The sequence below is a fragment of the Schistocerca americana genome, chromosome 1, assembly GCF_021461395.2.
Source record: "Schistocerca americana isolate TAMUIC-IGC-003095 chromosome 1, iqSchAmer2.1, whole genome shotgun sequence".
Classification (NCBI taxonomy): domain Eukaryota; kingdom Metazoa; phylum Arthropoda; class Insecta; order Orthoptera; family Acrididae; genus Schistocerca; species Schistocerca americana.
Genome location: NC_060119.1, coordinates 608,650,506 through 608,668,405, shown reverse-complemented (window position 1 = coordinate 608,668,405; position 17,900 = coordinate 608,650,506). Strand labels below are relative to the sequence as shown.

The window sequence follows — 17,900 nt, the reverse complement described above, 5'->3', positions numbered from 1 at the left end:
TCTGCCCATTAGTATATGACTTGTCTCTTTCCACATCCTGAAAGTCGTCCAACGTGATGGGATCTACGCAACATGATGTGTGAATGAATCAAGAAAACTTAGGTCCGGCGAGAATCTGAAGCGCGTTCCTCACAAATTGAAGTTACATGTCTCAGCTACTGAACTACCGTCTAGTTCAATTTGTATTCGTCTCGAAAAAACGATGTTATAAAAACTTATATACGAGGAAAACTCCCGAATTAAAAAAATTCTTACGATTGTAGTCTGTCTATGCCAAAAAATGTGGACTCCCTGTTGTGTGGGTGCAGGATAAGTAGTTCCGAGGATGGACGAACAGACAACTGAAATTTCTTCATTTCATGGTATTGTGTGATCATTCGATCAGATCTCGCCTGGAAATTAAGGTACTAAGTGTAAGACAGGTTCCGGGAGAAACCATGTGGGACAAGGAAACAAATGAATCAAATAAATCGACAAGAAAACAGTGGGGAATTCAAGATATAAATAAATAGACGAAGATAAGAAAAGGAAATTGGAAGGACCATGTGGAAAGGATGGACTCCACAAGACCAATTAAAATTTCTAAACATGGACGACCGAAAAGAAAACGGCTGCCCTGACGACCACCCAAAGGATGAGGTGGCAGTTGGCCGAGTACATCCCCGGGATGGGGCCGACAAACGGGGGACCGCTAAGCCTGGAACATTTATCAGAACAATTATCAGAATAATTATTGTTAACACCGTGCGCTGGCGCTCTATTCAGGTTCTGTTTTCAGTTTCTTAAGGATAAGAATAATTTTCATCTTCTTTTTCGTGGGAGATTATATGTTACAGGAAGCAGCATTGCATTGTACAGGGGACAGTTCACGTTAACTAAATCTGTAGAGTAATAAGAAATACGCTACAGGTATACTGTAAGTTCCGTACAGTTGGCCAAGTATTTAATAGCAGTCACCAGTAAAATTGGAATCAATGGCTAGAGTGCAGCTAAATGTACTTCAAAACACCGGTTGCTTCTATGCGGTGAGTGTGGTCTTATGTTATCGACAAGTCGCCGTAGACGAACGCAGAGGTCTCCACTGTACTTCAGTAATGTTTTCACTATCCAATGTATCACAGAATAGAGCATTCAGTGTTTTCATAAGGGGTATTATGGAAGATTACGCGTGATAACGCCGAGTGCTCGATGCGTTGCAATAAAATTTCCACCTTCGTTCATCGTTGTTTTCGGTGCAATCCAAACTAAGTGTAGTTCTATTTATATTAACGGAAATCTCCTAGTTCTAGTTGTATCACGAAAATTAATTAGCACCTTTATTTTTAACGCTTAACATATTTAACGGCAACTGCCATAGCACTGGCTAGTGCTGTCATCTGTAAAGCGCGCCGAGTAACAGCTTGTGTTGGCAGGCCTGCTCATCGTGCATAAAATCTTTGCGTTTAGTTGGAAGTTCTGTGACCACAACCTATCGTGTTTCTGACACATCAGTCGTGAAAGGAAGCTGGACAAAGTGACAGGGAACAGTGAAATTTTGTGTTGCGTGCCGTATTCGCGCGTGAAAAAGAAAATGTTTAGTTGGCTCAGTAAGAATGATTGTAAGACACAAGAAGTGTTTGAAACTGTTGCAGAAGGGCTCAAGAAAATTTATAGAACGAAGCTATTACCACTGGAACAGCAGTACCATTTCCACGATTTTCATTCACCTCAGTTGGATGATCCGGACTTCGATGCCAAACCCATGATACTGCTTGTTGGTCAGTATTCGACAGGTAAAACTACTTTTATCAGATATCTCCTGGAACGTGATTTTCCGGGTATACGTATTGGACCCGAACCAACGACTGACAGATTTATAGCTGTCATGCATGGAGAAACGGATGGTGTTATTCCTGGAAACGCACTTGTTGTTGATCCAAAGAAACAATTTCGTCCACTGACGAAATTTGGTAACGCGTTTCTTAACAGATTTCAGTGTTCCATGTTAAACAGTCCTGTACTTGAAGGCATTTCACTTGTAGACACGCCTGGAATATTGTCTGGTGAGAAACAGCATGTTGATAGAGGCTATGATATCACAGGTGTTTTAGAATGGTTTGCAGAGCGTGTCGATCGCATAATTCTTCTTTTTGATGCTCATAAATTAGATATTTCAGATGAATTTAGGAGGTCTATTGAAGCCTTGCGTGGACATGATGACAAAATTAGAATAGTCCTTAATAAAGCTGATATGGTTGACCATCAACAATTAATGAGGGTTTATGGTGCCTTGATGTGGTCGTTGGGAAAGGTCTTACAAACGCCTGAAGTAGCTAGAGTGTATATTGGCTCGTTCTGGGATCAGCCACTGAGATATGACGTGAACAGAAGATTATTTGAAGATGAAGAAAGAGATTTATTTCTTGACATTCAGTCACTGCCAAGAAATGCTGCCCTGAGGAAGCTTAATGATCTTATCAAAAGGGCTCGGCTAGCCATTGTTCACGCATATATTATTAGTGAGCTCAAAAAGGAAATGCCACCAGTTTTTGGTAAAGACAGCAAGAAAAAAGATCTCATTAAAAATTTGAATCAGATCTATGAACGTTTACAAAGGGAGCACCAGATTTCACCAGGGGATTTTCCTGACATTAAAAGGATGCAAGAAAATCTTGCTCATCAAGATTTCAGTAAATTTCAGTCACTGAAACACAATTTGATAGATAATGTAAATAAAATGCTTGCTCAAGATATATCAAGACTGATGGCAATGATTCCTCAAGAAGAGCAACTACACAACCATATATCTGAGAAACCTGTTGAGAATGGAGCTCTGGAAGGTTTGGAGGACACAGTGACACCGTTTGGCTACAGAAAGGGTGAAGGAGTGGATGCTGGAGCAGGCGAGCCTGACTGGATTGTTAATAAAGATAGGTATAAGTATGACCAAATATTTGAATCATTAAGTCCTGTGGATGGTAAAGTTACAGGAGCAAAAGCAAAAACTGAAATGGTGAAATCCAAACTGCCAAATTCAGTTCTTTCAAAAATATGGAAACTGTCAGACATTGATAAAGATGGTGCGTTAGATTCAGATGAATTTGCCCTTGCAATGCATTTAATTGCCATTAAAGTGGATGGTCATGATCTGCCATCAGAACTCCCGAGTCATCTAGTGCCACCTTCAAAGAGGAGCTTCAACTGAGTGTCTCTGTGCATGTAAATACAGCAGTTTAATTGCGTTGGTTGTCGTAAACACACTCTCTCAATATCAAAGGTACACAGCGACAATGTTCTAAGCTGTTTTATAGTTTTGCATAAATTTTAAAGAGATTTTAATGGCTGGCACTAAAAACTTGTGAAGGAAAATACAAAAGTTACACTCTGCTAGCAGATATTGTGCTTTAGTTCCCATAATGAAAACTCAGTGGTCTGAGACTGAGTCAGCACTCGGAAATTTCATTTGGAAAGATTTAATATGGGTGCAAAAAGGATTTTTAAATATTTTTAAATAGGTGTACAGCTTAGTTTTGTAAAAATAGTATGTGCTCCATCATTAACAGAGTGCTGTGATCTGGTGATACTTAAAGCATTAGACAAGCCATGAGTACTGTCTATGTGAAGAATGAGTGAAACTTATGTTTAAATAGTAAATTTGTGATTGTAAAAATTTCTGTTCACTGGTGCCCTTCCTATAAGAATATATATGCTTATTTCCGTTATTTGATATAACTTGTAGCTTGCCAGTGTACTGGTAAAATTCTGAGTAAATAATGTTTATCTTGTTATGTTTTTTACAAATTATATTTTTGTTATTCATAATTATGAAGATTATGTATTATCTTACTGTCACTATACCATGACGAGTTATTGTATTAGCCTTTTGAGGTATATGTTATGCATTATTGTAAATATTTTTAGAAGAATATTGTTGACTGATAGGTATATTTAATCGTAAAGAACTGCTCAGAATAAAGTGTATTACCAAAGCAAAATTTACAGGAATCTCAGTGATAAATAAGTTTAAAAAAGAAGGCTGCAAGGTTGGTACTTTTTTAAAGAGTGTGCTAAAAGTACGAAACAAGAGTCCATGTGCAGACTCTTGAATGATCTATTGGCATAAGTGGTGACATCCTTGATATAGCAAGCAATGGGCAGCCAAAAAGTACCTGCGCTTTTTTGAATAGAGGGAATGAGAGGTAAAAGTTTCCAATGTGTTGTTCTGCTCATGTTTTAGGCTGCCATGCTTTCTCAGTTATTTCTCAGTAACCTTCTTTTCTAAGAACTGTGTGAATTACCACATAATTCATTGGCATGAAAGTGATGCTGTCTTAAAATGTTCTTAGCAAATTAGTGTTGCTAATCTAGAAACATTAAGACAATCCGACAAGATGAGGAATTCATAATCTGTTTTATTTATTGTTTCCATCGCAACATAATATCGCCCCACTTGTGAAGCTAAATTTGGTGTGATAAACATTTGAATATGATATTTACAGAGTAGTTGTACATTTGATATGTTGTACGGGCTATAGTAAAACTTACTGGAGCATCATTTTGTAAAGAAAAACGTTGAAATTTGGAGCAGTTCTGGCTTCTCGCAAACTGTGCATATTATAATTAAACATAACTGAACACTCTCTCTCTCTGTCTATGTGTGTGTGTGTGTGTGTGTGTGTGTTTGTGTGTGTGTGTCAATGAACTGTCACATAAAGTACTGGTACTGCTATAAAGGCAGGATGGTTGTTTAATAATCATACTGGAATTGTCTTTAGATTGTCAGAACCTGATATTTTAGTAATTTTTTAACAGTGTGTCTTCTGTATTTGAGTTGCTAGCAAATAGGCCTACTCTTTAAATATCACTTTATTGAGTTTTAGCAAATATTTTGGTCGTGTTAGATAGGTGTTCCAACATACTTCTTGCATATCTGTAGCACATTTTTCAAATATGAGGGCTACTGATTATGTGATAGTTCAGTAGTGTTGTGGACAACAGTTGATAGTAGTGATTGTATTTTTAGTTACATTTTATCATATTGGTTTCGCCAAAACTCAGTCTGTGAAACTGTACCATCTGGACCTATTGCAGTAACAAAATAGATAGGTAGATAGATACATAGAAAAGATACTGGAGTTGCCCTTTCTTATGAAAATCACTCGACCTACCATACTATGAATGTTGTTGTCATATATTTGGCCTATCAGGCCTCATGTAGTACTTTCCAACACAGTTTTTAAACTTTGTGTTGCACTGGCATTTTTGTGTTAGGTGATACTTTTGTATGTATGAAGTATGATCACATCTCCTGAATACCTGTTGTTTGCATTATAGTCAATAAAATCTGATACATTTATGGTGATCACTGTGTGTGTGTGTGTGTGTGTGTGTGTGTGTGTGTGTGTGTGTGTGTGTTTCATAGATTCATAGGTATTATGAAGAATGTAATACAATGATTGAAACATTGTAATGTGTGAATCCATTGCTAAAGATGGGCACTGATGACAGCGCAATTGTGTGCCCAACAAAACCAAACATCATCATCCATTGCTAAAGATTTCTTCACATTAGCTTTTGTGTAATTGTGGTACGAAAGCACAAAATATTGAATCTCCTGTATTTTGTATGATCATTTGAGACTTCAAGCCAAAGATTGTAAAATTTATTCTCAATAAATTATTTATTTATTTAATACTATGTTTTAATGCTATCCTATTTGCTCATTAGCATTTCTTTTGATACCATCATAGTGTTTGTAACAAAGTACTACAAAAACTACAGTTTATACATGGAGAGAAGTGTATTAGTTGATATTAACAAATGAATGTGCTGAATTAAAGAAGCTTCATTTTAATAGAATTCTGGAGAGGTATATGTAACAACTTGTAAATTTATTGGAGCAATGTGGTATTCCTGTACAAATTGTTTCTTTAAATACTGTTGTTACTGTGGTAACTGGAAACAGAAATTTCTTCAGAATTGGTGGGGTTTCATATCTCAGTTCTTGGAGCAGAAGTTATTTTCACATAACTTTGCTCTGCAAATAATGTATCCAGTAAATCTCCAAAATATTACAAGTTTTCTATTTAGTATCCTCAGAAAACCAGTTGTCAGTGTGTTTGGGAATTTTCTAATATGTTTTATAACAGTAAGAATACATGGATCTTGTAGAGTAGTGGACACTGCTGATGTATTGAATATAGAGGCAAGGATTTGAAGAACATCTTCATAATAGCTGCCTTAATCCAATAACATAAAAATTTGAAAGATGGGTGTAAACAATTTTTGGTGCTTTTTCTACAATTTGGTGGGGCTGCACAACAAAATAGTGAGTTCACAGTAACTGATATATTAGTTAAATGCAGTTGCACTACTTCAAGGTACACAGCATAAACTTAAAGGACATGCATACCTTAGTGGAATTTTCTAATACCTTCTTCAACTGTTCCTAGTAAATGATTCTTCAAAAATCTGCAATCATATTAGAATGTGCTCATAGATATACTTTGCTGTTGGCCACATGCAGTTTCTATCTTTCTAATTTTAATGCTAGCACACTTTCACTGGATTGTAGTCATGCTCTCCCTCCAGACACCTGCCCATAATAGTAAAACTACAAACATTCTAGTATTAATTTCACAGCAGGTTTGTTACCTGAGCAAATGTAAGAGTTTTTGCCCAGTATAAATAAATTATTCTCCTTTACAGAATAAAGAAACTAAAATCTTACATGTTCTTATCATCCAAAGGTCAGAAAGTTAAAAATATGGGTAATCTCTACCTCTTTTTCAAAATAGTGCACTTAATAGTGGCAGTCTTCCACACAACTGAAAAGATCTGAATCAAAATTGAATGTGAGATACGGTAAATTTCACTTAATGATTCATACATAGGTAGTATGAATGAAAACACATTAAGTCACAATTTTTTCCTTGTTCCAACGGGTCCATCATCGTAATACATAATTTTTTTCAGCTGTTTAGTAAGGTAAAATTTGTGTTTTTGTTATGTAATTCAATAAAACATGAAAAGACTGACTGGAGGCATTTTTGTGTGTACTGCCTGTGTATTGAATAGGATGTCACATTCACAGCTGCAAAAAAATGTGAATAAAATTAAATTGATTCATCATTTATTGGAGCAGTGCTACTTGATCTCAGTTCATGCAAAGTTATTACTTATGTCGGCGGATGATAAAAGTGTAATTTGTTACATTTGGTACCTCCTCTGTACTAAAAATTGACTTTATTATGGACAGGTGGACACCTATCCTGTAATATTGCTATATATATTAAAATGCAGTGTAATTTCAGCTGGTATTGCGTGAGAATTTTTGCTATACCTGAAACGTGATACTGCCAGTTTATATAAAAAAAATAGACTGACATTGAAACCAGTTCTGGGTATGAAACTTTAAAAACAATATTTCATCATACTGCAGCAATGAAATACAAGAGTTGTGCATCGATCTGAATATAAGATCTCACATAAATAAGATGGACTGATGTGGACCTTCAATTTCGTGAAGATATTAAAATAGTTCAGTTTGTGTCAAGAAAATTTTCCAAATATGGGTTACATAGTAACGGAATTTTGAATTCCACGTTGAAAACTTCAGCCATTTTTAATCATTAATAAAATGCAATCAAAACTGTGGTATAATGTTTACAGTTATGTAGTTCTAGAAATATTTGATGCAACAGACAGGAGAAGACAAATTTCTTTTCAAATACAGCAGTGTAACAGCCTTCATTGGAAATCATCCAGAAGAAACTGATATAAAGACAAAGCCTTATTAGGTATCAAATTTAAATTATCTTTAATTTGCACGGGTGATGAGGCCATCCAGAAAGAATTCAGCAAGGTTGTTGGCTTCGAATTGCCTTGAAATGCGAATCTAGAGGTAATAATTGTATTTAATGTCTGAAGAGAAGTGTTGAAATAGGCTGGTAGTTGAATCCTTGAGATGCAGATAATGACTTGCCATCATCATGAAAAACTGAAATGGAGTCACTTGGCAGTCTGCGTCCACATGCATTTTTATTGAGTCTGAAATAGTATCAGCACATGTGGGAAAATGTTCAAGCAGCTATAAATGGTTGTTTCCTGCATCTTGTGCAGCTGTGTTTTCAGGAGGTTGCAAAGAATGTAGAGAACAATTACGGGGTGAGACTGCTGGTGCTGTCGTGCAGTGATTCTGCAAAATCAGTAGTTTCATATATAATGGCAATTCTGTTCATAATATGTAAGAAATTAGTTTGCATCATGTTACTGATTGTTAAATTTATAAAATAAAGGCAATAAAAGAAACTGGTGTAGCAGACAGTATAGGGACAGATTTGCAAAATTGTTTAGGTGATGCACCGTATTCATGGTTGGTATCACATTGTTTAAAACTAAGAAGAGATGGTTTTTTTCCCTGAAGTAGACTTCATAAGAAAATCGCAGGCAGAGATAAATATGTTACAATCATCTTGGAAAAAATTAAAATTGCTTGGAAAACAAGTTGCCAGTATAAATATGCTATTACTATTTCAGCCACCAGAATGGCAATTCTCTTCAATGTAGCTGATAAGTTATAGCAATACAGTTATGAGCTTTCTCCACAATTAGAGCAGAGTTGCAGCAGTACTACAAATAACAGTAGAAAATTTATTTTTAAATATTATACAGAATTTAGTATCTGCCTTAGTTGCTGACCGTGGTACCTTTTTATGATGATAACGTGGTCTTCAGTCCAAAGACTGTTATCCTGCAGCTGTCCACCATGGTCTATCCTTCAACTCTTTATAACTACTACAAACTCTGTCCACATGAACTAACTTAGTGTAGTCAATTCTTGGTCTCTGTGTAAAATTACATTCTGTTTCATTGAGGTGCTCAAGCCATCCCACTGTGGCAAAGTCCATGATACATGGAAGAGGGGAGTTTTTATGCTTTGTGAAATATTACACTTAATTATTTTGTCCAGTAGTGACTCATCACTGCAGTCAGCTTGACATTACTTGGTACATAATTACTGAGACCGTGTACACCATACGAATTTCCATAATTCTTAGATGCAACTAAGATAATTTCAGTCTGCATTTCATATTTTTATTCTTACCACTGGTGTTCACTCCTCACAGTTTTAACTAGTATATATGAAGTTGTTCATGTGGTTAAGAGTAAAACACTTAGCCTACCTACAGTCCTGCCTACTGAATTTTGTGTGTCATATCATAACACAAATACCGAGAAGGACACTATAATGGTAATTTTTAGGTGTATATGTAACTCTGTAAACGATATCTATATTCTGTCATGTGAATATCCCTTAAATTTATTGAAAAACATCTTCAGTGACTCGAAAAAGTACTCATGCAGCATATTTTGCGTAAAGATTTTAACATCATAATTTTGTGACTTAAGATAATTCTGTGCTCAGTGATAAATGGGAAAGTCTTAATTGCAACTTTTGTTTTATTTTTGAGAGACGTGATACGAGGAGAGAGTGGTAGTTTGTGGAAGGTTAAGGGGTAGACAAAGATGAATAGGATGGGGGGCATCAGAGTGAGTGGGTCAAAGATGGCACATGGTAAACAAGCTTCAGTCCAGAGACGCAGTGGAAATAGAAGTAAAGGAAGGTTAGGGGGAAGAGAGAAGAATAGTGCAGTTAACAATTAGGACTTAGGAAAAAGAAATAAAGAAAATAAATGAGTTACATAATGAAAAAGAGCACGGGGGGAGTGTTGGTGGACATTAAGTCCAGGATGGTGTTGAGATGCAAAGATCTGTTGGAGGGCAAGTTCCCACCCCTGGAGTTCAGGGAAACTCGTATCGGGGGCAGGATCCAAATAGCTCATGCAGTGTGATAAGCATTTGGGTCCCTTTTGTTGTGGTGTGAAGCCTGTACAGCAACTGGGTACCAGGTGTACCTAAGGCAGACAGTTCTTCTATGCCTATTCACATGCTTAGCCAGTTTAGTGATTGTCATGCCTATATAAAACATTGTGCAGTAGACACAATTTAGTAGATAAACAACCTGTGTGATTCAACAGATTGCTCTGATTAGGATATTGTAGGGTTTAGTGGTGAAGGGGGTGGAATTAGGTGGTAGTGGGTTGGTGCATTGGGTGGATGTTATAGTGGGGATAATTGTACAGGTAAGAACACTGGGTTAGAGATAACAGTTTGACTTGAAGGGCAACTGAATCCTACAATGGATAGTGTGAGGTGGATATCAGGGAGAGAAGTTTTTTTTTTTTTTTCCAGGGCTTGGATTGAGAAAGCCTTGGTAGCTGTCACCCGTTCGACATCTAAATCTTCCTTCTATGCAGAATAGTCATCTGCAGAAAATATATCTGCTCCACTGCTGAATCCCTCAACACTTATATTAAACACTCCTTTGTAATATTGTTCCTATTCCAAAATTCTCAGAATTATCTACTAATATCCAGTTCCTCCTGGGTCTTGATTGCCATAATAATTTTCTTCATCAGGGCTATGACTTCCTCAAGTCAAGACTTGAAATGAGATACTCTCTTCCTTATATCCTCAACGCACCATGCAACATTCCATGGCTCTCCTAATCCCTGTTACATCCTAGTCAAACTTTACGACATTCTCTAACCATTATGCCTGTTCCAAGGTTCTTATCAGTGTAATAGTCCATGCTGCAAGCCCTGCCGTAAGCTCCCACCTGCTACCACCTACTCTAGCCCCAACACTGGTAAATCCTACAATATCATGTACTGTGTAACACGAATTATCAGTATAGTATAAATAGCAACAGAGGATTCACTCATAATCTGCAGCAGAGGTGCCCATGAAACGTTTTTTGTATGAACTAGAGCATCAGTTGCATGTCAGGTTGATTCCACCAGTAACATGACAATTAATCTCCTTCCTCCAGGAAAAATGAAAACAAATTATGCCTTGATTGTTTCTGAATGTAGTAAAATGTACTCCCCAAAGATTGTGTGACAGTCTAAGAGCAAAATGAAGTCATTCATGTGATTGATGTCTTTAGAATAAAGAGCAAAGGGAGACAGAAAATTTCTGGCTGCATAGTATTACTGTGTCTCAGCTGAAACATAAGGTCTGCATCTACATCTACATACATACTGTGCAAGCCACCATATGATGTTTGGCAGAGTGTACCCTGTACAACTACTTCTCATATTCTTTCCTGTTTCACTCTCAAATAGAGCGAGGGAAAAATGATGTATGTATGCCTTTGTACGAGCCTTAATATCACTAATCTTATCTTCACAACTCTTAATGTGAATTGTATGTTGGTGGCCGTAGAATTGTTTTGCAGTCAGCCTCAAATGCTAGTTCCCTAAATTTTCTCAAAAGTGCTCCTCAAAAAGAATTTGGCTGTCCCTCCGGTGATTCCCATTTGAGTTACCAAAGCATCTCCATAATACTTATATTTTGTTCAAAGCTATCAGTAACAAGTCTAGCAGTCCTCCTCGGAACTGCTTGGATGCCTTCCTTTAATGCAACATGGTGCAGATCCCAAACTCTATATTGACTTGGTTCATATGTCTAGTGATAAGTATTACCAAGCTCTATTAACAAGGTTTTCCTTTATGCTGATGGTCACTAGGTGACAGCAAGGACTGTTACAACCAACCGGAATGTATCAGACCTGCAGGTGGTCCATGTTTGTGACTCATCAGCAGAATCTGGTATTGCTTGTCTGCTGATTCCGCTATATTAGCAGTCAGTCGGCTGTGACATACCTGACCGGCTTGGACATGTTCCAACAATTGCGCAACTGGTCCTACAAATGGTGTCAGCTGTCCACATAGGTATAAAAGAGTGGGACACAGTTTTTTCATCATAGTTGATAGTGACAATGTTGGTGGTAAGCAGTGTTTTGCTGGTAGCATTACTGAGCATTTGTGTTTAGGAGATTATGTTATTGTGAAAGAGAAATACACATCAAGGAACAAAACACATTTACATAAGTATCTTGAAGTTCAATGTGCTGAAACATGTAGATGCTGTTAGGGAAAGCATATTGTGGCTTTTTGGTAGTATTGGAGGTGCCTATGATGTTCAACCATTAAAGTCTAGGAAATATTTTTTATTGTATATTACTAAGAGTGATTGCAAACCTATTGGTAATTGTAATGAGAATTTATTTGCTTTCGATGTTAGGTTGTTTTACTGGGCTTCACATGTATTGTAACTTGATTGCACTGATGCTTTTCTTGTTGCAGATGAGAATAGGGTACATTTCATTGAAAAGTATTGAGAAGCATTTTGTGCAAAAAATGGTGAAGCACATCCACTCAGCACGTGTGAACTGATACATGCTGTTACCTAGTGACCATCAGTGCCAAGGAAAACCTGTTAATAGAGCTTGGTGATACTTATCACTAGACATATGAACCAAGTCAACACAGTTTGTGTTAGTATGGGTTGTGCATGTATTTGCAGCAGCAGTAGTGATCAACTGAAAATTGAGTTCTCCTAAGAGACATCCCACAAAGTGACTCTTGGCTCGAACACCAGTTTGTCAATACTGTAAAATATAATCTCAGTATTATAGTTCCAGCATTTGAAAATCATCAACAGTCAGTAATAAAAGCATGATCTTTAATACATCAGATATTCACTATCAATTTGTTACAGTCGTTTCCACTTTACTTTGGACATTTGACTGTGAAGGTGCAAAGGCACCGAACTCGTGAAATAATTCTCACAGCCAAAACTGTACTGTGCCCAATTGACCTGCACAAAATATCTTAAATTCTTTATAAATTTTTCGTAACTAATACATACAAGACTGGATCAGAATTCAGCTGCCTTGATAATAGAGCCCATACCAACACTTCCATACATCGGAAGAAGTCCATAAAATTTCAGTTTGCCTGCAACACTGCATTAAAACACGTCTTTAGTCCTTTGTTGATAATGGGAAAGACAGAAAAGGCATAGGTTCTTTCTTTACTTAAATGGAAATTAAGAACAACAAATTATTAGTTTCAGATTAAACATTAGTCCTACTGACACACAGATGTCCTTGATATTTTAACATTACCAAGTCACTTTTTCTTGTTCATACACACTGTTCTTTCTAAAATTCCATCAGAAGACACAGACCAAAAACAGTAGTCAAAACACAGTGTGATTCGATTGTGTGGCAAAAGGTTCTCTTCATGTCCCATGCCAGACAGTAGTTAAATACAATAAAAAAAAAGGACAACTTTAATTGACTTCTCCTCCTGTCCATTACTCTTATTTAAGCCAACTTTATTTTGTTTCAACTTTATGTGTAATGTTTCAAGACATCCGTTTGGAACTCATTCCCATTTGTGTCAAAATGGGCTGGAGGAAAAAAGAAAAATTATGTTTGTCTACTTGTAAACTTTTTTATATCACCTCAGACCACAATATGCACTGATGATATCTTGCAGAACTGGTAACATTTCTTGTTGTGAAAGCTGTGATTGACAAGTGGTAGAATGGCAGTGCTCACTGTTTATCTGTGCCTTTGTCAGAAACACCAGCATCCTATTGAGTCACATTGTTTAGTTTAGTACTAATAGCGTTTAAGAGGATTCCTGATTTGTACAAGGTAAAGTGTTCACCAGGAAACAAATCAAATGGTAAATAAATACAAATGAAAAATCCGTTACACCTGATCCATTCAGCTGGCCATTGTCTAGCCAAGTAGATCACATTTTCAATAATCATGAGATTTTACCAGTGTTGTGACTAATGAAGGAAAGCCTTGGTGTCAGGACTTTCAATGTATGTTACTAACTAATCTAATGCATCACACCAAAATACATAGAAAGACCCACTACTTTTTGATTATACATTCTCTGAATAATAAGTGGGAATCTTCACGAACATTAAATGCCTGGATATATGTTGCACATGTTGACTGCCACATGCATAATGATGGATGTTTCCCCACCAGGCACATGACATTAGGTGTGAGTCTTTGGTATGGCCACTGGTGGGCACATGACGTAAGGCATGAGGTTTTGACATGTCGACTGCCACGTGCACAGTGATGATGTTTCACCACCAGGCACACAGTGTTAGTTGTGAGGCTGTGCCTTGGTCATTGGTGGGGTACGTTGCCAGGTGTGAGGCTTTGCTGTGGCTCTGATGGCCTCACAGCAGTCATCATACTAAGGAAACACTTCAAGTGTAGTGACTAAATAAATCAGGTTGTGGAAAAGGTAGATGGCAGATTAATATCCATTTGAAGAATTCTCTGGAAGTATCCATACATTTCAGAAGCTGAACTAAAAGAAGGCATCTTTGTTGGACCGGACATTATAAAATTTATGTTTGATGTTAACTTTGAAGCCAAAATGACCTTAAATGAGAAAGAAGCATTGGCATCCTTCAAGCAAGTCGTTCAAAGTTCTTAGGGCATGAAAAAGACCCAGAATATGTTTCTATTGTAGCTACAATGTTAAAGGAGTTTAAAATTTGAGGATGTTTAATGAGCCTGAAAGTTCACTTATTGAACAGTCACCTTGATTACTTCCTGGACAATATGGGAAATGTTAGTGAGGAACAAGGAGAGCGTTTTCACCAGGACATTAAAGTGATGGAAAATAAACTAGCAAGGCTGCTGGAACAGCAACATGATGAGGGACTATTGTTGGCCACTTCTCCGAGAAGTTCATCAAGCAACTCATCATAGAAAAAACTACACAAGAAGCTTCAAAGAAAAAAAGAGAAAGAAAATACAAACCAATTCCAGCTGACAAGTGAAACCTCTATTAACACATGTCATTGTTTTAAATAGCTTACTGTAAATACAAACGATACTTATGTTGTAACAAAGCATTTTATTAATTTCCCCATTTACCGAATAGCATAGATTTTTTATACTATATAATAAAAAGCATTGCTCGAAAACTATGGGTGATACAAAAAAAAACTAAGGCTAGATTTGGATTCAGCTCATAAAAATCTATAAAGATCAGCTATCAAAGTAAAAACAGTGTTTAAAAAAAAATCGTTGGCATGTGTTAATGGTCAAAACATTTTCCTGAAATTTAACCAGAATATCCTCCACGTTAGAAATTTATGACTAAAATTATTGAAAAACTCATAGCCACAAGGCAAAAATATTTGCTTTCAGTTACCTATGGCAAATGATGCAACACAGCAAAATTTGCATAGTTTCTTGTTAAGGAATGTGGGTTGGAAAGAAAATCACATTATTTAAGGCAAATTATTTCAGTTAGTATCTCATTAAGTATTACAAACATGACATACAGATAACATTGCTTAGATGTTTTTACAGATGGTACTGACAGTATTCACATAACTTTCAGTCCATGTACAGTTCATATTATTTTAATTAGAATACATTGTCAGACATTACAACTCAACATTTGAACAAGACTGCCTCATAGACTTCTAAACAGAAAATATGGTGCTTCCATTCTTCAGCTGCACTGTCCACTATCCATTGGACTTTCTTCCAGAAATTTCATCATACAACAGATATAATTTTTAGCCTAAACTCAGTGTAATTATCAATATTATGATAAAAAATAAATAAATTGTAATTGTATAGTGTAACACATTACAGTATAAAAAATATGCCAGAAACACGTACACTGTTATCTATTCCTTGAATTAGAAAAGGCTAGTGTTATCAATATACACCATTGGAAAAAAATACAATGCCGCCAATGACTGTATTCAGTGGCAACGGGGCAATATGTGTTTACTCATGGGTTGTAGCAAATTAATTCATTTGTCACAGTCATCAGTGATCAGAGGGTACTCAGGAGGCCTGTCTGTGCACTCACCGTTTTGACTCTGCAGGCAGTAAAAATGTTTGCAACATTTATTCTAGGGTACAATGATGGTATGTGCTCTTGTTGAACAGGTTCAGTCACAGGAAGCTGGATGAATGTATCGACAAATTGCAGCACATGTTGGGCACTGTGTATGGATGGTGTGTCATTGCTGTTAACGGTGGTCTGTGGAATATTTTCACACCTGTAGACCAGGTTCTGGATGACGGTGTAATACAGATGCGCATCAAGATCGACACATTGTGTGGGCAGTGGTGGCCGACTGAGAATCATCCAGTGATGATATCTGGGAACATGTTGCGATTGATGTGTCATGAGGCATTATTGGGAACCATCTACTTGCAGCAGGACTACGAACACGTGTGAATCTGGTCAGGCTACCACAGATGCTTTGACTCTGCCACTCATGGCTATTCTGGTAATGTGAAAGAATCTACTGGAGAGTGGAATGGTGCTCTTTTGTCTTCAGTGCTGGGGTTGGAGAACCTACTCTCATCACTGATGACAAAAGAACACCTTTCTACTCATCAGTCGACTCCTTCACATTTCTGTATGTGAGTAATGGAAATACACGTATCTGGCATGGACCTGGTGACCTGCCTATTGTAGAGTGCATTTGCCTGCTACATACAGATCCCATGCCAGGTTTCATCGTGGTGGGGTTCCATTAGTTACAACTTGCAGTCACATCTAGCATTTCTTCAGAGTAAAGTAACCAGTGCCCACTACATTGCACAGGCTGTTATTCACATGCTACTACTGTTTATTTGATGCGAAGGTAATGTGCTTTTTCAGCAGGACAGTGCATGTCCATATATGGCTGCAACAACACAACATGCTCTTTGTGGTGTACAACAGCTGCCCTGGCCAGAAAGGTCATGAAATCTCTCACCAAATGAACGTGTATGAGACATATTGAAGCAGGAACTTCCTCGTTCTCCAGAGCCTGTAAGAACTATTGCTGAATTGCAACAAAAGCCATGAGATAATTAGAACAATCTATCACAGATTGCCATTCAGCACCTTCGTGACTGTTTGCATGCAATAATACTGGCCTTCTACAGTGATCAACTACCTGTCACCTCACTTTTCCTTGAGGCTGTTGCATTTTTTTTTCAGCCAGTGTATTTCCTCACATCAAAATAGTTACAAAGATACTGTCGTGCAGCTGACTGGCCAGGTGGGCTATGTTATTTGTTCTTACATGTTCATGGAAATTGCAATATCATCTACAAACAGCTGCTAGAGCACAGAGAGGAGAGTTATATCTTTTTTTGTCTTATTGTGGATATGTGATGAGCTGTAATTTCAATCCATTGGGTTCACGATTGGGAGGAAGTTCAGATTTTACTCTTCTCAAAGCCTGGATGCCTTACATGAAAGCTCATTGTGGAGTAAGCAGCATCTATTCAGCATAGAAGGAAATTTAAAAATTTAATGCCTCATTGATGTCATATTCACTGTAAATGGAACACTATAGTTCAATTCTTTTATCTTGGCGGTTCGCGCATGCCCGCCCAGACGCGGGAGATTGCTGCGTTGCCAGTTGCACGCGCCAAGAGAAGCAGCGCCATAGTATAGTTCGCAAACTTACGTTTAGGGGGAGCGCACAGTTTATGAAGTAAAGCCACCAAGGCCGCATTAACCCATTCGCTGCTACAGAGATGTGCTCCCCGCATTCCGCGCTGTGCGCGATTTTGTCATCACTGCACTGCTCGCCTGTGCAGACACATAGTGTTTCGACTGCTTTGACACACTATCATTCGATTTCACAAAAACTATTTGGTTTTTACACATCTTCTTGACTGCTACCTTCCCCCCATAAATGACTTAATTTTGTTTCGATGTTCCATGCAGTTATTGTGCAGCATTAGATGTAGTAAACCATGGCACAAAATTTTGAAGAGTTTGCAGAGGTAAAAGTCCATAGCATGTACTTTCCGTATGGTCGATTATAGTTGCTATTAGAAATTTCAAAAAAATTACATTCAAATGAATAAAATTCATGAAGTAAGACACTTCGAGATTGTTTTTAAATAAAGACAATATCAAGCACTGAACAAGGTTTGAACACAGAACCTTCCACTTAGCAGCCCCACACAGTAACCATTACGCTAACGCAGCTCG

The 17,900-nt window shown here is 37.3% G+C and overlaps 2 protein-coding genes across 2 annotated transcripts in view; both read left to right on the top strand.

Annotated features, from left to right (window-relative positions):
• Nucleotides 1-17,900, top strand: part of LOC124607240 (ATP-binding cassette sub-family C member Sur) — a 410,012-nt gene that overhangs the window by 75,986 nt on the left and 316,126 nt on the right. The window lies entirely within an intron of this gene.
• Nucleotides 1,459-5,671, top strand: LOC124607250 (EH domain-containing protein 3-like). The gene has a single exon (XM_047139529.1). The coding sequence runs from the start codon at nt 1,571-1,573 to the stop codon at nt 3,182-3,184; it is 1,614 nt and encodes a 537-aa protein (XP_046995485.1). The 5' UTR covers nt 1,459-1,570; the 3' UTR covers nt 3,185-5,671.